Source organism: Xyrauchen texanus, chromosome 44 (genome assembly GCF_025860055.1).
Source record: "Xyrauchen texanus isolate HMW12.3.18 chromosome 44, RBS_HiC_50CHRs, whole genome shotgun sequence".
Lineage (NCBI taxonomy): Eukaryota > Metazoa > Chordata > Actinopteri > Cypriniformes > Catostomidae > Xyrauchen > Xyrauchen texanus.
In genome coordinates, this window is record NC_068319.1 from 32507497 (window position 1) to 32533452 (window position 25956).

General features: G+C 40.4%; 1 protein-coding gene across 1 annotated transcript in view; it reads left to right on the forward strand.

The window, feature by feature from the left end:
• Window positions 1-25956, forward strand: part of LOC127636988 (tropomyosin beta chain-like) — a 77652-nt gene that overhangs the window by 21000 nt on the left and 30696 nt on the right. Inside the window, exon 3 of the mRNA XM_052117815.1 lies at window positions 17964-18097. Within this exon, the coding sequence (XP_051973775.1) occupies window positions 17964-18097 (134 nt within the window). The remainder of the gene's footprint in view (window positions 1-17963; window positions 18098-25956) is intronic.

A 25956-nucleotide genomic window follows, 5' to 3' on the forward strand; every position in this document is an offset into this window, starting at 1 on the left:
ATTATTAATAATGTTGCAATCACAATACTCTATAAAATCACTTACATATAAATAATTCATAAAAGTATCGGTATCGGAATCGGCGATACTTGTCTTCAAAGTACTTGGTATCGGATGGAAAAGAAAATAACTGGTATCGCCCATCCCTATTATTTAGAACCTGTCACTTTAATGTTTCCATGGTGACGCATCATTGCTTGTCACGTTACACAGCGCAACCACAACACAGCGCTGAATGAATGATGATCTGCTTTTATGTCATTTTTCCTTTTTTTATACAAAATATTCACAAATGTATTAGCTATAACATGAAACACTGATATTCCGATTGTCAAATATGTGCAAGTGGATGTGTTTTGTTGTTTAAACGCCTTTATAACGATCGCGTGTATGTGCGATGGGCGGCGCCATGTTATTTTACAACACGTCAATTCCTCAACTTCTCACGAAATACATGAAAGTAAGTGGCCGGTGAACTGGGAGAAGAATAGAGTAAAATGTAAAGCTACTTACACAATGTGTATCTGATATGAAAACGTGTCTTATTGTAACGTAACGTTAATGGAAAGGATTATTATTGCCGCTTCCCTAGACATCAGTGTGTATTTTACAAACTCAAAATATTTTTTTGCTAGTACTTATGTGTATTTAAATGTCTGAAACCTAAAATAAACATTATGTGGTTGAAAACACAGAACAGTTGATCTGTCTATGGTTGTGATACATGACAGCAGCACTGAGCGCGTCTGTCTCTGGCTCAGCGCCAGCCAAAGCGCGAAAGCGCGTTTGAATTTAGCAGTTGATCATGTGATGCACTGACCGTTCTAATCACACCGGTGTTGATCGATCATACGTGCAAAAGGGTTAACATAAACATTGAAGGAATATATTGAAGGAAAAAATGCTTTATTTGTAATTTAAAATAATGGTGCTGATGATTTTTAGAGACCCCCACAGGTGTATGAGTTTACTGCTTTCATGGGATCTCATCCTCTCTCTATGGGAGCTCAGCTCCCACTGGCTCCCACGTAATTTGAACCATGATTTTAACCCTCATCTTGTCTTGCTTCCAATAGGAATAAATCAACATTTGGCTGTGGTAAATCAACATTTGACTCCCACACTAGTGACGCCCCTAGTGGCATGTGTAAAATTGTAGCTAGTCTTTATGGGAGTAAATTCATGACTAAAGTCTTTGAAGCATAAAAGCATGTTGAATTGCTCTAATCGAAAAAATAAATACATTGTATTATCAGTCCTTGCATTTAAATGTATTGAATGCTTGCATTCTGGGAGGCTGAAATTTAGTTCATTCAATTTCGATTAACAAAATTTGCTTCCTCAAATTCAGTGGTTCAAATTCGGTTGGAAATTCAAACTTCCACATCCCGGAACTGCAGGAAAAGCATCAAGAGTACCGATGTATAGTCTCAACCTGTTGGTATTGGTTCTCACCAGTAGGTGGTGCAATGCAATCGGATGTTGACTTTGAAGACCAAAGCTACAGGTAGAGAGAACAGCCGTGTAAGTTTTGATAGTTTGTTTTTCAAAATTATTCATTGGTAGAAAATAGATACATGTGGGTGGGCATGAAACACACCTTTCTACTGATTGGTCAACCCGCATCATCATCAGTTCCTCAATGACGTGCAGCAGAATAATTATCTACCGCAGCTCAACTTTTAATACAACTACATATTATCTCTCTCTCATTAAGCAACTGGACTAAGGAATGCCTGTGACTCAAACCGTACTAGTCAGGTAAGGGTCTATAGACAGGGCTTTCATGCCAGCATTCTTCTGCGTGGGCATGGGTTTTGCAACCTACGTGTGCCAGAGAAATGTTAGTTGTCTGTTTTAGAAATAGCTTATTCTTGTCCCTCGCATCTGAATGCAAAAGTTCTTGGCCTACTTCTTAGACAAACAGGCTGTTTTATTTAGCTGTCAGCTATCAAAATCTCTATCAAAGGGTGTGGTGAAGCTGCGCTCAGCATGACCCACTGCACCGTGTGGAGCGGATGCATTTATGTTGTAGTGAAGCGCAGACCAGTATGTGGAATGCACTGGCTTTTAAAAATGTTTATAAAAAGATTGTAGATACATTGTCCAGGTTATTATATAACTCAGATGTTTGAAGCGCTGATTGCTGTGTAGGTAGGCATTACGTATAATGTAGTATGTCCATGGCTGGGTTTCCCGAGGCACAGCAGAATGTTAGTATCACTAAATTAGTACTTAATCTCAATGGCGTGTGTTATGATTCAGATGAGGGCAGACGAGGAGTGAGGATCTAAATGCAGCTTTTTAATGAAAAAGGTGAATCGGATAACACAAAATAACAAAACAATACAGGGAACAAACAAAACATCCACGAGGGGATAACAAAAATATAAACACTAGAAACATCCACGGAGGGCACGGCAGGAACACAGTCAAAGACAACCATAACATAAAACGACCGACAACGAATGAACAAACAACAGGGCTTAAATACATAGAAGGATAATGATTAAATTAAACACAGGTGAGAACAATGACACTGGCAGTGATGAGGGCAGGGGATTATGGGAAGTGTAGTTTAGAACAGGAGACAGGGGAGAAACACAGAGCAGACAACGGGGAATTGTGACAGCGTGTTGCCCAAAAAGCATCAAAGTAGTAAAGTAAAAACATTAATTAACTAGGGCTTTGAACCACTCTGAAGTCATACGTGCAACTTAAATGTATCTTTCTCGCATTTTCACAGTTTATCAGAGAATAAGGATCGTTTAATAACTTGTATTGATATATTTGGATCATTGGAAATCCATAGCCAATTCAACAATAGCCATTCACAAACCTATTTATTTTTTTAATAAACATAATAATTACATAATTATTTTCCAAAATCCAGAAGACAAATAAACAGTTAAATGAAGGGACAGTTTGCAACTAACAAAAAGTACTACACCAGATTTTATATTCACTGATTCAAAAACTTAATTTAGGAAAATACCTAATGTGTGATGCATTTTATGAAATTGAAAAAATTAGGGCTGTCGATTTAAAATATTTTAATTAAAAAAATATTAACACATTTAATCGCAATGCTTTCCTGAGAAATGCAAGCTTGTAGTACCACCTGTTTACTCCAGAGGGCAGTAAGTGGAATTTCAGCTGTGTGAGCAACACACAGTTTATTACAGTGAACAAAACATGAACTACTCTTCAGCGGACACACAACACAAACGTGCATTACGTTCTTGCGTTGAAAACACTTGAAGCAGCGCAAATGCGAACCAAGGGATCTCAAGATGTGTTTAAAGATTGAGTATTAAACTATATTTAACTTGACACAGTGACCTAAACATTTTACTTTTATGACGCAACACACCCGAGATGCCTGGAGAAACTTTTGCTTGTTTGTACGTACCTCTATTTTAACTAGTTTTCTTAGCTTTATAAAGACGTTTTCTTTGGTTTTCACAGTTTTGATAACTTAAGTTAATATTTTCTAATTAATCTGTTTATTTTTCTTGCCAAGTTTTTTATACATAAGTGTAAATTTATGTCAAAAAAGCCCCTATTTGCTTTGGAGTTGTTGGAGGTACAAAGAGTATTTAAATAATATTTTAAGTACTCTTTGTACCTCCAACAACTCCAAAGCATTGAAAACCATTGCACTATGTAATGAATATAATGTCTTGGCATTATTGTAAAATATATCTGTAGTATTGTGTACTATGTATACCCTTGGCTTGTTTCTAAAAAAAAATACAAAATGTCTGACGCAGGTGTAAATTGACGGGTCCTTAAACAAGCCCTCATAATAAATCTCTAAACTAATTGACAAATTCACTTGTGAAATGGATTGCTGTGAACTGTGTGCCAATGATTGACTTATGATCAATAATATGGTAGTAAACAATACATTGTATTCTAAAGCTGCTTTTGGAATGGTCTTATCAATGATTAACTCTTCTGCCACAAGAATGTAATGCATTTTAATTATCTGAATATATATATATATCATTTTTTAATATTTAAAGATAACTATGTATAATTATTTCATTATTATATATTGAACTATTGTTATAATAGGGGCTTTCTCAGCAAATATTTGTATGTGCGAGTAATCGCGATTAATTAATTGGGACACCATGTAATTAATTCAATTAAAATGTTTAAGCGATTGACAGCCCTAGAAAAATTACAATACCGTGTACATTCACTTTTCAGCAAAATAAACAAACATTAGAGACCCATATGTAAACGTTCTGTGGCAGACACTGATGTAAACACAGAGAGTGTGTGCAACGGCTAAACCCATCCGCGTAGTGCATGATCATTAATCTCTATAAAGCTGATCATCAATCTGAAACCCCATCTTACAAAGTCATCATTATTTATTTAATGAAATGCTGTGGTTGTCATTAACTTTCGGCGTAGTGACAAGGTTACATACAATTTCCATGGTTGTCGGTATTTCTGCATTATTGACATGTTGAGAAGACAAACTCCTGGACATATTGGCCAATGTTTCAGCAGTGGACCGGACAGCTCCTGTAACGAAGCATTTAAGTTCTACTTTATAACGAGCAATCCAAGTGCTGTTTTGGGAAACAGGCATTCTCTATGTAAAATAACGAGTGCCGTTAACTAAGATGATCATAAAAGTTTAAATTGCAGCCTATATATATATATATATATATATATATATATATATATATATATATATATATATATATATATATACATATATATATATATATATATATATATATTCTTTTAATCAATTAATAAAAATAAAATCGAAACCGTGATATGACCTTGTGCGAAGGATTAATCTCAGCTCAATTTAAGCTTTAGGATAATTTTAACTAATGTCGCACATTATGTCACGATAGAGTAACGCCTGTTTCCCAAACCAGCACGTAGATCGCTCATTATAAATTTGAACTTAAGTGCTTCGTTACAGGAGCTGTCTAGTCCAGTATGTCCACGAGTTTGTCTTCTCAAAATGAAAATAAGATGGAAATACTGACAAACATGTACGTTGTTTGTAACCTTGTTGAGGTGCCAAAATGTAGGCCTATTGCCTAATTATTACAGAATTGAATTAAAGAAATTATGCATCATAATGTATCATGCGATTTGTTACTGCCTTGTAAAAAGACAAGGTGAGCTGATTTGAACCAGCCATTGGAGGAAGAGAGAGAGAGAGAGAATCTCAATGCACACGCTCGCTCTAATCTCCTCTGTTAACCATATTTTAAATATTTATAACAATTTTAAACTGTGTGGTCACATTACTCACGTCTTCTTAAATAATCTGTTTAATAAGAACATGCTGTCTTTCTATTGCCTTTACAATTGTGCTTATGAAGGCTAATATAACATACTGTATTATGTGTCTTGTAAATTTAGACCTATCACGTCGCATGCGCAGACTGCGGAGACTGCCTATTGATTTCATAGCGATTTTTTCAACACTTTTTTATCCTCTGAAATAGTTAACAATGACTTCCAATTATCAAAATATGTTAATACAATGTATTAAATGTACTATTGTCTTTGATAAACTGTGAAAGATGCCAGAAAGATATGTTTCAGTTGCACTTAATGGGCTTAAGAGTGGTTCAAAGCTCTTGTTAATTTACAAACGTTCATACAAATTTGGAAAACAATGCTTTTGGGAAACATGCCTTAGAGATTAAGTACTACTCACGTGCTGCTAATGTTCTACTTAGTGCTTCGGGTAACCCAGCCAAGATTATAATAATGCATAAAATAAACAGATGAGTATTTAAAAGAGAGCATAAAAATGTCAATGGCTTTTCACACTGTCTCCTCTTCCTTTCTGGCACCCAAGGACACTCTCGCCAGCACCACGCATTATGCAGCACCACATTTCTGTCACCATTATCACGTCTAGGAGTAAAGAGCAAACCTCTCGAATTGGTGAATGTCCCTAACACTGACGTGCGGTCTGGGTAGGCAAACTAGGCACTGCCTACCCTGCCAAAATTCAAAAATAAAATGTTTATTAAATAATAAACTTGTATTTGTATTTTTACTTTTTATTCTTGTGATTTATATATGCAATATGTGTGTTATTCCAATTGTTTAGACGTTATGATGACAAATGTAGCAGTTACGCATAATCAACTAAAAACAAATGATAGAATAAGCTGTGCTTTTACGGTCCATTCATTGCAGACGACAAGCGGAAAACCCATGTTGCGCATGCGCACTTCGATCCTGTATTCTTTAACATGTACAGTAAAAAGCACAAATCTGCTGTGCCTTTTGACGTAAATATGTTATGCCCGTAATCATCTCCATTACGTATCAGACATGGCCCAATTAAAATCGAGATATTCCTGGACATTTGCGTAGCTAAGGTCATTACACCACAGCTAGCGTACATGCCTAATCCCCGCCAAATTCCAAATCAAAATGACAGCACCGGCCGTAATCACGGAATTAAAAATGTTTTCCAACTTCCAAGCTCGATTTTAATTCCAAATAGGAGTTAATTGCAAGAGGGAGGTCTACGCCAGCCTTAGATGGGGCCCAAAAATTATCCGATCATTTCAAACTGATTGGTATGTAAGAAAAGATTGGCTATGTGGCTGTGCTAATAATCAGCAGCTGTACTGCTATCCCTGCCTGCTTTTTTCAACCAGTCAGACTGTTTGGACTTCAGCGGGATATTGTGATTTGAACAACCTGCCCGCAGCTTTAACCAAGCATGAAAAGTCGTCAGCTCACATCCAGTGTCAAATTACACTGAAAATCTTTGGAAAATCTCGGATCGACCTTGCACTTGACGAGCAAAGGAAGCTGTATATAACCTACCACAATGAAAAGGTAAAGGATTGTTGTATTGTATCTTCTGTTATAAAGATGAAGATTGCACATAAAAAATAAGCACATAATGTTGTAAAAAATAAACAACTTATGTTCTGTTATATGTTCTGTGTTTTGACTACTGAATTTTGTATAATAATATCTAATGAAGATATATTAACAAAATTGTATATATTATATATAAAACATATATAAAATACATATACATTTCTTGATATGCCGCGCTTGTGCATAACGTTCACTGTTTATGCGCTTGTGTGTGTGTTTGTGATAGAGAGAGAGAGAGAGAGAGAGAGAGAGTACACGATATACATCCTGATTTTTACATTTCTTGATATGCCGCGCTTGTGCGTAACGTTCACTGTTATTACGTATTATTAGCTTAAACAATAAATCAGGTAATCTGGCTTTCATAACTCAGTGCCTAGCCTCTTTAAGACATCACCGCACGTCACTGGTCCCTAAAGCGTATAGGGCGCACATCACGTTTGGCACTCTACAATAACAAAGTGAGTTGTATTAAATTAATGTCATTGGCAGGATTAAACGGCCTCCACTGTGTTCATTGATTCTAGAAGCATTCATCTCGACCCACAGAGCAATTTTCGAAAAACTAAACATTCCAAATGCACAACTGATGAACGAAGCATTGATTGTGTAAAATAAATACACAATCATTCTGCACATAACTATTGCAAAACAAAATGTAATTATGTCGATAATTAGGACGAATATATCTTTATAAACTTATGTAATTTATCTCCTTGGAAATGTTTAAAGTTATGCACAAATATAATGATGTTACTATGATGAGCAGCACTGGTCCACCCAGACTGACGGCTGTTCCAAACAATCAAATCTGCCTGAATATACTAATAGTTTGCAAATAAAAATAAACTGCATTTTGTTGCACACAAAATAGCTCACATGATAATCATCATATTTCTGTTAGAAAATTTTGTTTGAATTTTTGATATGGTTTTGGTGAATTGAAATGGGTCGTGTCACGCTTCTCACCGAGTCGGTTTGTTCCACTCAGCAGATAATTGATCACGTTTTGTCTTTATGAAAGTAGTTAACATTCAACACACAAACAACAGCCACATATGAGCAGTAATAGGCTGACCTCACCTTTTACCCGAGCCTGTCCATTTTTTCAGACTTCTTGCCGATTGTCTGGTATAATCATGCCGCTTTTACGTGCACGGCTCTTCGTGGCAGTCACCGCGAGAGGTAAAATTGCAGAGCCTCTGCAGCAGTCATTGAAAGGCTTATTATTCACAGCCAATTCTACAACAATTTACTGAGCTCATATCAGATGGCTGAAGATTTTTAACAAAAGAGTTAGGTGTGTAAATATTAGCCATAATCAAACCCTGAATTTTTGCTAAAACAATAACGACTCTTCTTAATTTATCATTAATCCGTTTGAGAGATTTTAATTGTAGATGTTTACATTTCAATGTAATGACTCTCCTGCTCTAGCCAATACTAAAGAAAACATGCCCACCCCATAGCTTCCCATATTTACACAATATCATATTTCTTATGTTTAAGAAAATAAATAACCTTCCTTCTTTTTATGGGGTGCCCCAACCCATTCACATTTCACATGGAGAGAGAGAGACAATCCACTCATATTAACTTCTGACATATTAGAAAAATTAGATTGTGTGTCAAAACAAAATTATAAAGACCACATTCCAACATTAGTGCAACAATCAAACCCCGAACTTCCCCCAGAACAAAAAAAGCATGAAAAACATGCGCATTAACCCCGCACACGACACCGCCAACTTGTGTCCACCCCTCTAAACTCAAACAGTCCATGTACGCCTACGAGAGTCCCTGCGACAACTTTGCTTCTATACAAATTTTGTGAGACAGAATTACACAACAGAAAATAATCTATAAATCAAACTCCGGCCAACAGGCGGGATAAACACAAAGAGGTGTAGATTAATACACATAACTGTTCTGAAGGTGTGTTCCTCCACAAAACAAACTCCAGCTGCTAGGCAGACCCAGCACAAAAAGAAACAAAAAAGGCACCCAGTTTCCTGGGACAGTCTAGTGAATATTTATAGAGTCAGGCTCACTCGACTGTTACAATAGTGCAAAAAAATTAATCGCTTCAATGTTTTGCGAGAAATATTCCACAGAACAAACTCCAACCAATGGGAGGCATAAAAACAAAGAACATGCAGATTCATACACAAACTGTCCCGAAGGAGTGTTACTCCACAAAACATACTCCAGCCACTATAAACCAGCACAAAAATAAACAATAAGGCGTTCAGTTCCTCGAACGAAAAAGTGGATGTTCAGGGAGTCAAGTCCACTCGGCTGCATAGAAAGTATCAAACAATGACCTAATCATTCCATTTATTTTATGAAGGACATTGCTTACTGTGGGCTTGTAAATATTTTGCAGCCATCCTTAGTATCTAGCTTAGTAGCTAATTCTCAATTTGGCCAGGAACATCAGTGCAAAAGAGACCTTCCATGATATAAGAGTTTCTTGCATTCCTTGAATCGATCACGTTTCGCTCTTGATGAATTTGCAAAGTCTGGGAACAAGAACATTTTGTGGTTTTTCCAAGAAAGCCTTCCTTTACTCCTCGCTTGCATAACACAGAAATTTGGCCAGAATTGATCGGGGCCTGTCACCTTCAGCAGATCCACGGAGCTCGCTTGATTTCCAGCTTATGGCCTGTTATGTCAAGCAGACTCGGGAAGAGCTCATCTAGAAATTTCACCAGCATTCAACAGTCAAATATTTGTGAAAAATTACCGGACATTCAGGTTCATATTGATATTTGCCAGTCATCCTGGTTTTGCAGGTATTCTTTCATACTTATGTTATTTTGCTTCTGTTCTCTCATATCACTCCAATCTCTACAAGTAAGCTAATAAAATAATTTTAATTCAAATCAATATTTCATGTTCATTTATTTAGTTATGTGGTAAGTAGCTGTAACAGGGATAATATACAGTCAGCAGGTTATTATCGCAAAATTAACCACTTTAGGTGATACAAGACATTTTGAGATCATGACCTGTATAATATCACTTACATAAGGCAGAAGAGGAGTCATATGCTGCGTTCCCACATTTAAAGGGATTAAAAAAAAAATTTATTGTTAGCATGTAGTTAGCATTAGTGGATTAACTAGTTCTAATTAGTGGAACATTTTAGTAACAAAAGTAACAGTCAGTATCTGGTGTGGCCACTAGCTCATTAAGGACTGCAGTACATCTGCTCCTCATGTACTGCACCAGATTTCCCAGTTCTTGCTGTATGATGTTACCCCACTCAGGCACTTGCCAGTTTTCAGACATTTCTGGGGCGATTGGCCCTAGCCCTCAACCTCCAATCCAACAGGTGCCAGACGTGCTCAGTGGGATTGAGATCCGGGCTCTTCACTGGCCATGGCAAAACACTGACATTCCTGTCTTGCAGGATATCATGCACAGAACGAGCAGTATGGCTGGTGGCATTGTCATGCTGGAGGGTCATGTCAGGATGAGCCACATGAGGGAGGAGGTTGTCTTCCCTGTAACACACAGCATTGAGGTTGCCTGCAATGACAACAAGCTCAGTCTGATGACGCTGTGACACACTGCCCCAGACTATGATGGACCCTCTACCTCCAAATCAATCCCACTACAGAGTACAGGCCTCGGTGTAACGCTTCCTTCGACAATAAACACGAGTCCGACCATCACCCCTGGTAAGACAAAACCGTGACTCGTGTGAAGAGCACTTTTTGCCAGACCTGTCTTATCCAGCGAAGGTGGGTTTGTGCCCATAAGCAACATTTTTGCCAGTGATGTCTGGTAAGGACCTGCCTTACAACAGGCCTACAACCCCTCAGTCCAGCCTCTCACAGCCTACTGCGGAAAGTCTGAGCACTGATGGAGGGATTGTGCGTTCCTGGTGTAACTAGGGCAGTTGTTGTTGCCATCCTGTACCGCAGGTGTGCTTTTCTCAAAGGTGGGAGACTCGAGTTAAATGACTTGACTTGAGTCTGACTCAAGTCGCAAATTTAAGGACTTGTGACTTGCTTGACTAAATGAAGAAAATTACTTGACTTAAGACATGAGAACCAGTGACTCAAGAGTTGACTTGAACTGTATGACCCGACAATGACTTGAATGTTTTTTATTATTATTATTTTCAATAGCTAATTATAAACCGTAATGAAATGTGTTTAAAGCCCGCCAGCACCACTGATCTGCATCTACGCAGTTATCCACTGCGCCAAAATGACAGATGATTGTCGAGTTCCCAAAACAATCTCCATTAGATATAACAATTTCAAATTGGACTATGTGAATAAAAAAAGTATGAAAATATGCAACGCAAAAATATCCGATACAACCACCACAACCTCGAATATCATCAGACATTTCAAAAACCACAAGTAAAGGTAAGTAAATCATTTCATTATCCAGAAAGATTAATATGTATAATTACTGTTCAAATGTTTGAGGGTTGTCAGTAAATTAAAATGATTCACGATTAATCTCATGTTTTGTAGCGCGACAAGTTGACCCGACATTGCCTCTAAATGTGTGTGTGTGTGCCTTTTCTAAACCTTCTCAAAAGTCAACAATATACCATAACAATTTGTTGGCAATATAAAAACATAACAGGCAGATTTGGAGTCACAACACTATTTGAAACATGACAAGTGTAAAATATATAGAATGGCTCGTGACGAAATCCAAGTGCTCTCAAAGTGATTATGACTTCTGAAGACTTTAAATAAATCCCTTGAATGCAATAGCTTTTATGAGTATTTTATATAAATGTATCTCTGAAGGGATTATTTTCTTTTCATCTTACCTCCGTATAATGCAGGGGTCGGGAACCTAGGAGCCAATTTTAAAATTTTTGGTTGATGCATTTTTTTTATATAGAGCTATACCACAAACAAATAATAAGTTTTTCTTAAAAATGAAATGTTTATATTGCCCATAGACTACTCAATAACAAACAAACATTAATAGGTAATATGTTGCGATATGGAACTGAGTTTGTGCAGGTCTCCATAAAATTATTTCATTTTACAATTGTTCATGAAAAATTTTTGGGCTGGGCGATATGTAGAAAATATTTTAATGATAATCGCATTTAAGATATAGTGATATCTGATTAAATGGTGTATGTTTTTGCGTGATTGAGTTTGCTTTAAAAATGAAATTAATATATTGATACACAAAAAAATTAAAAAACAAAATTCTAAATTCAATTTGCACTTTAAACGAAACGAAAAAGCAATTAAAATAACGAAGTGATTAAAGAATCTTATATATAACCACCTCGTCAAATACAAACATTTACCATCTCCAACGACCCCATTTGCCATCATGCAAGTATCAGTATGCAGCAAGAGGTGCCAATTAATAACTAAAGACAATTATAAATGTTATTAAAGATAATTATAATAATCATTATAATAAATTATCATGTGTTTCCAAAATAATGCTGCCAAATGTGTGTTTTTATCAAATGTGTTTGTATTGCGTTTTTAGTAATACCATTAACGCTGCCTAAAGAAAAGAAAATAGAACTCAATTTTAGGTTCAAGGTGAACGTGTCTTGTATTACTTTATGATTTAATCACTTTCGTCTTTGTTTATTTAATACAAAGATACCTGTATATACAGGTGAAACTCGAAAAATTAGAATATCGTGCAAAAGTTCATTAATTTCAGTAATTCAACTTAAAAGGTGAAACTAATATATTATATAGACTCATTACAAGCAAAGTAAGATATTTCAAGCCTTTATTTGATATAATTTTGATGATTATGGCTTACAGCTTATGAAAACCCCAAATTCAGAATCTCAGAAAATTAGAATATTACATGAAATCAATAAAAAAAGGATTTTAAATACAGAAATGTCGGCCCTCTGAAAAGTATAATCATGCATATGTACTCAGTACTTGGTTTGGGCCCCTTTTGCATTAATTACTGCCTCAATGCGGCGTGGCATGGATGCTATCAGCCTGTGGCACTGCTGAGGTGTTATGGAAGACCAAGATGCTTCAATAGCAGCCTTCAGCTCTTCTGCATTGTTTGGTCTCATGTCTCTCATCTTTCTCTTAGCAATGCCCCATAGATTCTCTATGGGGTTCAGGTCAGGCGAGTTTGCTGGCCAATCAAGCACAGTAATACCATGGTCATTGAACCAGGTTTTGGTACTTTTGGCAGTGTGGGCAGGTGCCAAGTCCTGCTGGAAAATGAAGTCAGCATCTCCATAAAGCTTGTCTGCTGAAGGAAGCATGAAGTGCTCTAAAATGTCCCGGTAGACGGCTGCGTTGACTCTGGACTTAATAAAGCACAGTGGACCAACACCAGCCGATGACATGGCTCCCCAAACCAACACAGACTGTGGAAACTTCACACTGGACTTCAAGCATCTTGGATTGTGTGCCTCTCCATTCTTCCTCCAGACTCTGGGACCTTGGTTTCCAAATGAGATGCAAAATTTGCTCTCATCAGAAAAGAGGACTTTGGACCACTGAGCAACAGACCAGTTCTTTTTTTCTTTAGCCCAGGTAAGACGTTTGACATTTGAAGCCCATGTCCAGGACCCGTCTGTGTGTGGTGGCTCTTGATGCAGTAACTCCAGCCTCAGTCCACTCCTTGTGAAGCTCCCCACACATTTGAATGGCCTTTTCCTGACAATCCTCTCCAGGCTACGGTCATCCCTGCTGCTTGTGCACCTTTTTCTTCCACACTTTTCCCTTCCACTTAACTTTCTATTAATGTGCTTTGATACAGCACTTTGAGAACATCCAACTTCTTTTGCAATTACCTTTTGAGGCTTTCCCTCCTTGTGGAGGGTGTCAATGATGGTTTTCTGCACAACTGTCAGGTCAGCAGTCTTCCCCATGATTGTGAATTCAACTGAACCAGACTGAGAGACCATTTAAAGGCTCAGGAACCCTTTGCAGGTGTTTAGCTGATTAGAGTGTGACACTTTGAGCCTACAATACTGAACCTTTTCACAATATTCTAATTTTCTGAGATTCTGAATTTGGGGTTTTCATAAGCTGTAAGCCATAATCATCAAAATTATATCAAATAAAGGCTTGAAATATCTTACTTTGCTTGTAATGAGTCTATATAATATATGAGTTTCACCTTTTAAGTTGAATTACTGAAATTAATGATCTTTTGCACGATATTCTAATTTTTCGAGTTTCACCTGTATTACTGAACTTGCAGAGTTGCGTTCACAATGTGTAAGACAGAACTAAACTCGCAGCACCTCACGTGATGATCGGAGATCATGTTCAGCATTCTCATAGATTACATTATTCTTCCCAACAGTTTTCAGTCGAATGAAATAGAGAAAAAGGAGTGATAACTCTTTGCATGAGCTTGTTTCACGAGACAGGGTCCCGCTGCACACCTCTGAACAAACACCGAATCAGACACGAGAATTGACGGCTTTTCTTTTGTCTGTTTTTAAAAAAATAATAAAATATGTTTCTTCAAGCACGTCTTTTTGACTAACAGCATTTCTTGTCATGTGTCACTCCGAGAACTCTTACATGTCACCTACCTGTTGCGGGTAGATGAGCAAAATTACTTTTGGAGGAGGTGCTCGCAAACTGTATTGAGCCTCGTCGCAAACACGCAGTGTTATACATTTTAACCGGTTAATTAAAAAAATCTAAACAATTCGGATGATAAGTTATCTAGAAGTATTCACACTATTTTTAAGTGCCCACTATAAAAATACTGTGCATGTTCATTAACGCAATTTACTAATATATATGTAATAACACATTACTGTTATACAATTCATTTAAAAAAAAAAATTATGTAACGATATGTATATATGTTTATCTTTTCAGATCAAAAATAAATATTTATTTCAAAAATTAACCTATTTATTTTAGTACTATGGCTTGACTCAACTTGACTTTCTTTAGGTGAGTCACTGACTTGACTTGCTTGATTTGTCTGCACTGCACTTGAGATTTGATGGTTAAGACTTGAGACTTGTTTGTGACTTGAACATGTGCAACTTATGACTCCCACCTCTGGATATTCGGCTGTACCAACAGGTGTTGTTACACGTGGTCTGCCACTGCGAGGATGATCAGCTGTCCTTCTTGTCTCCCTGTAGCCCTGTCTTAAGGACGTTGCAATTTATTGCCCTGGCCGCATCTGCAGTCCTCATGCCTCCATGCAGCATGCCTAAGGCAAGTTAACGCAGATGAGCAGGGACCCTGGGTATCTTTCTTTTGGTGTTTTTCAGAGTCAGTAGAATGGTCTCTTTAGTGTCCTAAAGTTGTATAACTATGACCTTAATTGCTGTTAAGCTGTTAGTGTCTTAACGACCGTTCCACGGGTGCATGTTCATTAATTGTTTATGGTTCATTGAACAAGCATGAAAAACATTGTTTAAATCCTTTACAATAAAGATCTGTAAAGTTATTTAGATTTTTTTTTACAAAATTATCTTTAAAATACGGTGTCCTGAAAAGGGGACATTTCTTTTTTTGGTGAGTTCATCTTAAAATATTCCCTTTTGTACATTAAATCAAACAATGCATCCAAAACAAAAAAAGCTCTTCAGTGTCCAATGTGAACATCTGCTTCTTGCAATCACAAAATCATTGTATATCAAGATTTCTGTGAAATTAATAGTGATCCATTGGTTGCTCATGTTATCCCAAGGGTCAGTCCTCTCCGGGCCTTTTACAAAATATAAGGTTTATTGGATAGATTTTAAAAATAGATGCATAAAGAGGCATATACACAGATAACTAATTACATTGTCTTATTGGACAATCAAATAAACTTGTGTTATTTTAGGGCTGGTATCACCAACCACCACCTAATGATACAATAGGTATTGAGATACAAATACTGTATTACAATTCGATATATCACGATTTTGCATTTGCTTGCATATTGTATAACAAATTTTCTCTCAGCTAATGCTGATATTAATTATATAGGGACATTCTAATTTGTTAAGGGATAGTTTACCCTAAAACTACAATTATCTCATGATTTACACATTATCCCAGATGTGGATGACTGATTTGTCTGCTGAACACAAACAAAGATCTCAGCTCTGTGGGCCCATACAATGTAAGTGAATGGTAATCAGGCCTTTGGAACTCTAAAAAGGAGATAAGGTCAACTGTGCATTCTGGTAGTATTCAGGCGCCTTAATTGTTTTCCCCGCATTTTGTTACGTTGCAGCCTTATTGCTAAAATGCTTTTAAATTATTAAAAAATGTTCCACATCAATCAACACATAATGACAAAGCAAAAACTCGATTTTTGATAACTGTAAATTTATTAAAAATAAAAAAACTGAAAAATCACATTGACATAAGTATTCAGACCCTTTGCTATGACACTTGAAATTTAGCTCATGTGCATCCCATTTCTTGGGATCATCTTTCAGATGTTTTTTACCCTTTTTTTGCCTCGTGGTGGTGTAGTGACTCAATCCTGGTGGCGGAGGATGAATCTCAGCTGCCTCCGCATCAGAGACCGTCAACCCACTTATCTTATCACATGGCTTGTTGAGCTGAGCGCATTACCAAGGAGATATAGCATGTGTGGATGCTTCGCACCATCCACCACGGCATCCACGCACAACTCACCATGCACCCGAGAGCAAACCACATTATAGCGTTCATAAGGAGGTTGCCCCGTGTGACTCTACCCTCCCTAGCAACCGGGCCAATTTGGTTGCTTATGAGACCCAACTGGAGTCACTCAGCACGCCCTGGGATTCAAACTAGCGAACTCCAAGGGTGGTAGTCAGCATCTTTACCACTGAGCTACCCATGTCCCTCATGTTTTTACACTGGTGTCCACCTGTGGCTAATTCAATTGATTTTACATGATTTGGAAAGGCACACACTTGTCTATACCAGGTCTCAGTGCTGAAAATCCATATCAGAGCAAATACCAAGCAATGAGGTCAAAGAAACTGCCTGCAGTGCTCAGAGACAGGATTTTGTCGAGGCACAAATAAATCGGCTGCATTAAAGGTTCCCAAGAGCACAGTGGGCTTTATAATTCTTAAATGGAAGAAGTTTGAAACAACCAGGACACTTCCTAGAGTGGGCCGCTCAGCCAAACTGAGCAATCAGTGGAGAAGGGCCTTGGTAAGAGAGGTGACTAAGAACCCGATGGTGTTAACTACATGCTTGTGTCTCGTCTCTTTATTCTTACGTCAACTGGGATATAGTGAAAATTAATGATAGGATGGCGAAGGAGAACACGGGTGGGGAGGTGATTGCCACAATCAAATGTTTGTTGTGAAATCCTAAAAGACGTGTCCAAAAAATACTGATAATCTGTTCACATGTGGAGAGAAAATCTAAAGGTCAGTAATACATACTGTATATCCCCTATTAAATATTTGAAATAATCATATCATCATTTTAATCTCTATCTTAACTGTAGGCTATATTATGTTCGTTCACATATTTATAGTGCAATAAATAAAAAAAATGTATGTTTTGTTTTTGTTCTGGTAATTTTATAATTTCTTTTCGTTTGGAAATGTATATTTTAAATGTAATGTTTTTTGTTGTTTTTGTTTTTTGCATCTATTCATTTAATTAATAGATCAAACCCAGAGAATGCTGCTGATATGTTTCAAAAATAAGCTATAAACATTATTTAATTTAGTCTTGGGCTAATGTTAGTGTTCTAATAAAGCACATTGTAGCTTTTGTTCTAGTATTGTGTATTTATTTTTTATTTAATACACCTGCATGGAAGGTTGTGATATTAAAAAGCATACTGAAATAACTTTACAGTGGAGAGGTAATTAGGCGCTAATTTTGCCATGGAACGAACAGGGAGCGGGGTTTCTCTAATCCAGGAGCATGGAGCGAGTGAGGAGCAGGAAATGGACAACCCGGAGTGAAGCTGGAGCGAAGTGATTTAAAGAATGCTTTGAGCGCGGAGGGGAAATTGTTGCCACTCCACTACACTCACATACTCTGATCGACACAGCCCTAATATCAACATACGATTGTATTGGCACAGCTGTACGTTACTAATTTATATAATCTGTACATTGACTGATGTTTCTATGATACTAGGCTGAGGCTGAGGTGGCGTCCCTGAACAGACGTATCCAGCTAGTTGAGGAGGAGTTAGATCGTGCCCAGGAAAGACTGGCCACGGCGCTACAGAAACTTGAGGAGGCAGAGAAAGCTGCAGATGAGAGCGAGAGGTGGATTCTTCTAAACCTCTACACACTTGGGCTTTGTTCAGACGGGGAGCACAAATGCTATATTTTTGCTCAAATCTGTGTATTTTTTTGTAGTATGAGCACAAAGAAACACATGAAGATTTTTACAAGCCTGATCCAAACCACATTTGATAAAATTCTGATAAAATAAAAATAACATTTTTGGGAATTGCATTACAGTTTGAAATATAAGTTGAATTTTTAAGTAGTTTTTCTTCATTTAGAACTTCATTCACTGTATGAATGGCTTGTGCTTTTCTCTTGCACCTAATGCACCGCTGCAAAATGTCAAGGTTAAAATGAGCAGGGGAAAATTTGACAGTTTTCTGTCCTCTCCACAATCACATATGTACATTTGCTTATTGAGCAAACAGGTCTGTGGATGATGCAGTCAACATGGGATTGCATCATGTCCTGCAACATCTGGACAGACCAGCAACATATGCAAGGACTTCAGTTCATTTTGTGGACTTCAGTTCGGCTTTCAACGCCATCATCCCAGCTATCCTCCGGACTAAATTACACCAACTTTCTGTTCCCATGTCTATCTGTCAGTGGATCACCAGCTTTCGGACAGACAGGCAGTAGCTAGTGAGACAGGGGAAATTCACTTCCAGCACCTGTACAATCAGCACTGGTGTCCCCCAGGGATGTGTGCTCTCCCCACTACTCTTCTCCCCGTACACAAATGTACACTTGGCATCGCCAAGGACCCTTATGTCAAGCTCCTGAAGCTTGCAGACGACAACACTGTCATCGGCCTCATCCAAGATGACGATGAGTCTGTATAAAGAAGGGAGGTTGAATGGCTGGCTCACTAGTGTAGTCAAAACATCCTGGAGATGAACACACTCAAAAGATTGGAGATGATTGTGGACTTTAGGAGGAACATCCCAACACTGACTCCCTCGCCATTCTAAACAGCACTGTGGCAGCAGTGGAGTCATTCAGTTTCCCAGGCACTACCATCTCACAGGACCTGAAGTGGGAGAACCACATCGACTCCATTGTGAAAAAGGCCCAGCAGAGGTTGTACTTCCTTCGCCAGTTGAGGAAGTTCAACCTATCACAGCCTCTGCTGAACCGGTTCTACTCCGCAGTCATTGAGTCTGTCCTCTGCACGTCAGTAACTGTTTGGTTTGGTGCAGCTATGAAATCGGTTATCATAAGACTACAAAGGACAGTTCGGATTGCTGAGAGGCTGATTGGTTGCCGCCCTGCCCTCCCTTCAAAAACTGTACACTTCCAGAGTGAGGAAAAAAGCTGGAAAAATCACTGTGGACCGCACTACCCCAGCCCACTACCTTTTTGAACTGTTGCCTTCTGGCTGGCTCTACAGAGCACTAAGCACATGAACTGTCAGACAAAGGAACAGTTTTTTCCCTCAGACCATCCATCTCATGAACAGTTAAAAAAATGCCCCATTGAGCAATAATTAATGTGCAATACACAGCTTAGTCTATGTATTTTTATCCAACGAACCATACCTCTTCTGCCATTAAATTCCCTTGCGTCTGTATATAACGGATAGTATTTGTATATTATACATCCACTTACAACAATCTGTTTGCCTGTCATAACACTGGTCAGAACCCAAGTATTTGTGTGTATATCCCCTATTTTGATGACTGCCCCATCACCTAAAATACAGTCTGGGGCAAAGCAAAACATGAGTGCCCAAAATGTCACACAAAAAACTCTGAACCTTCAACCAAAATTCTTGGATCTTATCACACACTCCATAATCCGTGTCTTTAAGACCTAGCCTATACAATTTAGATTGGGTCAATAGAATCTATGTAATATCTTGAATTGCTTAAGGCGAACCCTTGCATATCTAGATGCAGCCCACACTCCCTCCTCCAATACAAAATTTAAATCTTTCTCCCATAATCTCTTGAGAGAAGTTGAAGCTCCATCCCCCGGACTCCGAATTAGCAGGGAGTAATACACACATACCTCATGACCTTTTCAAAAGGAGGAATCACCTCCCCCGGAGTTTCTGCCGCTTTGGGGTGTGGGGGGGGTGCTACTCCCAAAAACAATACAGGGCAGGTGGCACCACTGTAAATACCTATAGAACTGAGATCTGGTAATCCCAAAATGTTAAACCAAATTTTCAAAAGATTTCAACGCTCCACTGTCATATAGGTCACAGAGTGTAGTAACCCCCCTCAAAATCCATTCTGACCAGCAGAAAGGGGACTTATTATTACATAATTTAGAGTTCAGCCATTTGCTTGAGGCAACATTTAAATAAATGTCCGAATTAAACACTCTGGACACATTTGTCCATACCGAGTACAAATGTGAGATAATGATGTAATTTATTAAAATGTAATCTAAGATGTTTTCCATTCCAAATGAAGGACTTCGCTATGCTATCAAATTGGTTGAAATAAGAGAAAGGGGCATCTACATGGAGATATTGTAACAGGTAGTTACATTTTAGAATACAATTCATTTTAATAACATTAACCTTCCCAATCATAGATAAATGTAATGAAGCCCACCTGCCCACATCGCTCAAACCTTTTTTTATTAAGGGGTCAAAATTAACTCTAAATCAGACAAATTTGCTGTGAATAAAATGCCCAAATACATTACTGCCATTACTGGACAGTACGCTGTCACAGCCAAAGCTTCGGATTTCTACCAATTGACCCTGTATCCCGAGAATTTAGAAAAGGAATTAATAATTCTATGCAGGTTGTAAATGTCAACATTGGCTGAATAAATGTGTCAAAAAAAATCTAATGTTATTTTGACTAATGGAAATTGTCAAACGGTACAATTCTTCAAGATGACATCACTCTGAAGAACTGTGCAAAGAATGGCCCACATTCGCCCTTGGGGGGGGGGGGGGGAGGGGCACGCCAAAAGTCCCATTTTCTGGTCAAACATTTTCTAATTTTGTACATTGATAATACAGGACAATGGGAATCCCGTCGAAGATGAATAAGAAAATATAATCGGTGTAAAATAAAAGCTTATGTGCCATACCTCCTGCCACCACCCCTGGAAAATCATCTTCTTTTCTTATTGCAGCTGATAATGGTTCCAGGGCAAGACAAATTTATAATGGGTAAAGGTGCCCCTGCCAGGTGCCCCTGTCCAGAGTAAAACAATCTGAAATTAATCCATTTGTTTGTACTGCTGCTCCCGGGTGTATATAAGTATTCCTGAACCCGTATATTTCCAAAATCTTAAAAAGATAATCCCATTCTACCATATCAAATGCCTTTTCAGCATCAAGTGAGAATGCCTTGACCAGAGTCTGATCATTCGCCACTGACCACATATGATGACACATGATGATGAAATCCTAATGTTATTAGAAGAATAAACCCCACCTGATCTATATGTATAAGAGATGTCATAACTTAATCGGTTATCCAGAATTTTTGGACAATATTTTTATGTCTAGATGGTCAGGGAAATTGGACGTTAACTCTTACACTTGCATTAATTTTTGTCCTTTTTAAGAATCAGGCTGATCCGGGCTCCTGTCATGGTTGGCAGAAGCTTTCCATCCTTTAATGATTCCGTATAAAATTCTAACAAAAGTGGAGCCAGTTCTATAGCATAAGATCTAAAAAATTTAGTGGCAAAACCATCTGGCCCCGGAGCCTAATGTAGTTCAGTAGACAAGGACTTGGAACTATGGAGATCAAGATAGAATATTTTAAAAGCATTATTAATATATATGGCTGAGGTCAATATTTCACCACCAGCAGATTTCACTGAGGCAATGGTACAAAAAGACTCTCTACTTTATATATCTAGCCAAAAGCTTCCCTGCTTTTCCCCCGACTCAAAATATGACTGTCTTGCCCTGAATAGCCAAAACCCCACCTTCTGCGACAAAATAGTATTATATCTGTATTTCAATCAGGTCAATTCTCTGAGGCCATTAGACGACATTCGGCGTCAGCCTCAGCACTCAGCTGAGCTCTGCCTCAGCACTTTTAATATTCTCTTCCAACTCTACGAGTTCCCTTGCTTTGGATTTTGTGATGAATGAGGCATACCGTATGACCCGACCCCTAAGAACTGCCTTAAGTGCCTCCTAAGCTATACCCACAGAGGATACTGAGGTTCAGCTGGTCTCCATATAGACATTGATTTCAGCCTTTAGCATTTGTTGGTATTCAGGATTTTGCAAAAGGAATAATTAAAGCATCAACTATATAATTTCCATTTCTCCATATGTGGCAACACCTCTAAACTCATCAGGGCATGATCTGAGACTAAAATGCTTCCAATTGAATGATCAACAACCGAAAAACAGACGATGAGACTTAGATATAAAATATCTATTCTAGAATAAATCTTATGGACTGATGAAACAAATGTATAGTCCCTACCAGATGGTTCAAAAGTCTCAATATCTAAGACCAAGATTTTTACACATCCTGTGAAGTGCCATTGTTGCTCTAGGGAGCTTGCACACATTTGCTTTACTATGATCAAGGAATGAGCCCATCAAAATATTAAAGTCTCCAACCAATATTATATCATGAGGGGTGCCAGTGGCTTGCATCATCCCTTCAAGATCTTCAAAAAAAGCCCTGATTATCAGCGTAATATTAGCTAAAATCAACATTTGCCCCTGAATTTATGCTAAAACAATATTGACTTAATATTGGAAATTGAGACATCTGATTTGTAGATGCTTACTTATCAGTGTAATGACTCCCCTGCTCTTAATTGAGCCAGTATTAAAGAAACATGTCCACCACATATCTTCCCACATTTTTCAGCTTCCTGTGGGGAAAGATGCGTTTCTTAAAGAAACGTTTGGTTACATATGTAACCTCCGTTCCCCGAGGGAGGGAACTACATGTTGTGTCGGAGAAGCGACACTAGGGGTCTCTCTTGAACGCCGATATCCACCTCTGATCTATGAAAAAAGGCCAATGAGAGTTGGCAGCCAGTATTTGCATGTCCCGCCCCCGGACATACGGGTATTTAAGCGGCGCAAATACGGGAGTTCATTCAGGATTTTTCTGAGGAGCCGGAAATGGTCCGGCCACAACAGTGGCTCGGTTCAGCGACATGGCGGAGGAAAGACACAACATGTCGTTCCCTCCCTCGGGGAACGGAGGTTACATATGTAACCAAACGTTCCCCTTCTGTCGCTCTCTCCACGTTGTGTCGGAGAAGCGACACTAGGGGACCCATTCCAATCTTGCCATGTGCTGAACCGTGTATGTGAACTGCCGATACAGAGGCGGGCAGGGATTCTTCCAGTGCCACGCATCGTCTGTACCCGTACCCTTCCCCAATGCCCCATACGAACATCGCGATCCTTCTAGTTACCCTGAGAGGGGAACAAGGCGATGTTTGCCAACATGGGAACGAGCCTGGCTGGGCCTCTTTTCTCTCTATGTTTCTCGCATAGAGCAATCACGGCCGGGGCCCTTACACGCATATAGGGAAGGGGGTCTTACCCAGACCCTGCGGAGACCACACCTGCCCTCTTGGGGAGGAAAAGTGGTAGACATGTCACACGGCCATCTTAGGGCTCGTGTGGAAAGTATGGTGCGGTGGTAGATCCAGCCTCAAAAGGGGGGAGTTGCTACAGCATGGCAACCGGGGCAGCTGTAACTGCCTAAGGGAGACACGGGGGTCCGCTCGTAAGGGGACAGAACCGTGGAAATACACACGGGGAGTCTGAGTAGGAGGCCTTACCTGCGGAGCACCTATACCAGTACAGGGTAGCCATCAGGGTACCCGCAGTGGCTTGGGTCGGTGAGTTCCTCCGCTGAACTGCGGACCCAGAGGGCTGGGGAGGAATCGACCAGGGTCCCGACTCGGAGTGGGGCGCCCTGGGAAAAAAGGCGCACTACTTAACCTTGACGTCAGGAAAAGGGTGCTGGGCACAAGCGATCCACCTGGCCGGTCGGTCTACGTGTTACCGAGTTCTACAGGCTCGGACCTGACAAAACACGAGACGCAACCGACTCAACGCGGAGGTTGTAAAACTTCACGAAGGTGTTGGTGTTGCCCAACCCGCAGCTCTACAGATGTCTGCTAGGGAGGTGCCCTTGGCCAGTGCCCACGAGGACGCAACACCCCTTGTTGAGTGAGCTCGGACCCGCAAGGGTAGGGGCACGGCCTGGGTGTGATAAGCCAGTGTGATGGCGTCGACAACCCAGTGGGCGAGCCTCTGTTTGGAGACGGCATTCCCTTTCTGCCATCCCCCAAAGCAGACAAAGAGCTGCTCAGAGCGTCTGGTGCTCTGTGTGCGGTCCAGGTAAATGCGCAGGGCGCGCACTGGACATAGCAACGAAAGGGCTGGGTCTGCCTCCTCCCGGGACAGCGCTTGCAGGTTCACTACCTGATCTCGGAATGGTGTGGTAGGAACCTTGGGCACATAGCCCGGTCGCGGTCTTAGGATCACAGACGTATCTGCCAGACCGAACTCCAGGCAAGTGTCGCTGACAGAGAACGCTTGCAGGTCCCCGACCCTCTTGATAGAGGCGAGCGCGATCAGCAGGGCAGTCTTAAGAGAGAGGGCCCTGAGTCCAACTGATTCAAGCGGCTCGAAGGGGGGTATCTGGAGTCCTGCCAAGACTACCGAGAGATCCCAGGAGGGAACTAGGCCTGGCCGGGAGGGATTCAACTGCCCCGTCCCTGAGAGAGGAGGTCCTTTCTCAGGGGAATTTGCCAGGGAGGAGCTGTCGCGAGAAGTCTGAGTTCCGAGAACCAAGTCCGAGTGGGCCAGTTGGGGGCCACTAACGTGACTTGCTCCTCGTCCTCCCTGACCTTGCACAGCACCGGTGCAAGAAGGCTCACTGGGGGAAATGCGTACTTGCGCAGCCCCGAGGGCCAGCTGTGTGCCAGCGCGTCTGTCCCGAGGGGAGCCTCTGTTAGGGCGTACCAGAGCGGGCAGTGGGAGGTTTCCTGGGAGGCAAACAGGTCTACCTGGGCCTTGCCAAACCGTTCCCAAATCAGCTGGACCGACTGGGGGTGAAGCCTCCACTCCCCGCCGGGCAGGCGTTGTCGTGATAGCGCGTCCGCTACGACGTTGAGCTTGCCGGGGATGTGAGTGGCACGCAGCGACTTGAGTCGGCGGACGAGCGGGCGAGTTGTGACATGTGGCGGGAGCGTACGCCGCCTTGGCGATTTATGTACGCCACCACCGTGGTGCTGTCCGATCTCACGAGGACGTGTTTGTCCCAAACTAATGGGAGGAACTTCCTGAGAGCAAGAAGGACGGTCAGCAACTCCAGGCAGTTGATGTGCCAACGCAGCGGGGCCCCTTTCCAACAGGACGAGTATTTTGGACGTACCCGGGGGGCCTCGCAGCGGGGCGGAACAGGTAATGCAGCGTCGGGCGGCTTCGTTGCGGCCTGAGGCTGGGGTGCTGAGAATAGACTCAAAGCACTTACCTTGCTCCGCGCACCCGGCAGGGGGCAGGTTCGTGACTGAGGAGGAGGTCTGCTGGCGTCCTCTGGACTCGTCTGAACCAGCCGGCCGGGGGGCAGTCGTAGGCAGGCGGAAGGCAGGATCGCCGCGTCCGGTGTACCGGGACTGTCGTAATCTGAAAGCAGATTGCCGTGAGAACGGCATTTGCGGGCCAGGTGACCCAGAGGCAAAGGAAATAGCTCTTTTATTGAGAATGTGGGTACCACAGCCCCCGTCAGGGGGTGTGGCAAATGAAAAAACAAAGGATTCTCCTCCCGGCCCTCCACTGGGGGACGGAGCGGTCTTACCACCTCCGGAGCTAACGTCTTGGGCTCTGGGTCGGCTGTCTCAGGAACGCTTGGGAGCCTTCCGGGTCCTAGAGGGGGTTCGTGAGACAGGGGGTGTGTGCCGCCTGCGGGGTGCTCGAC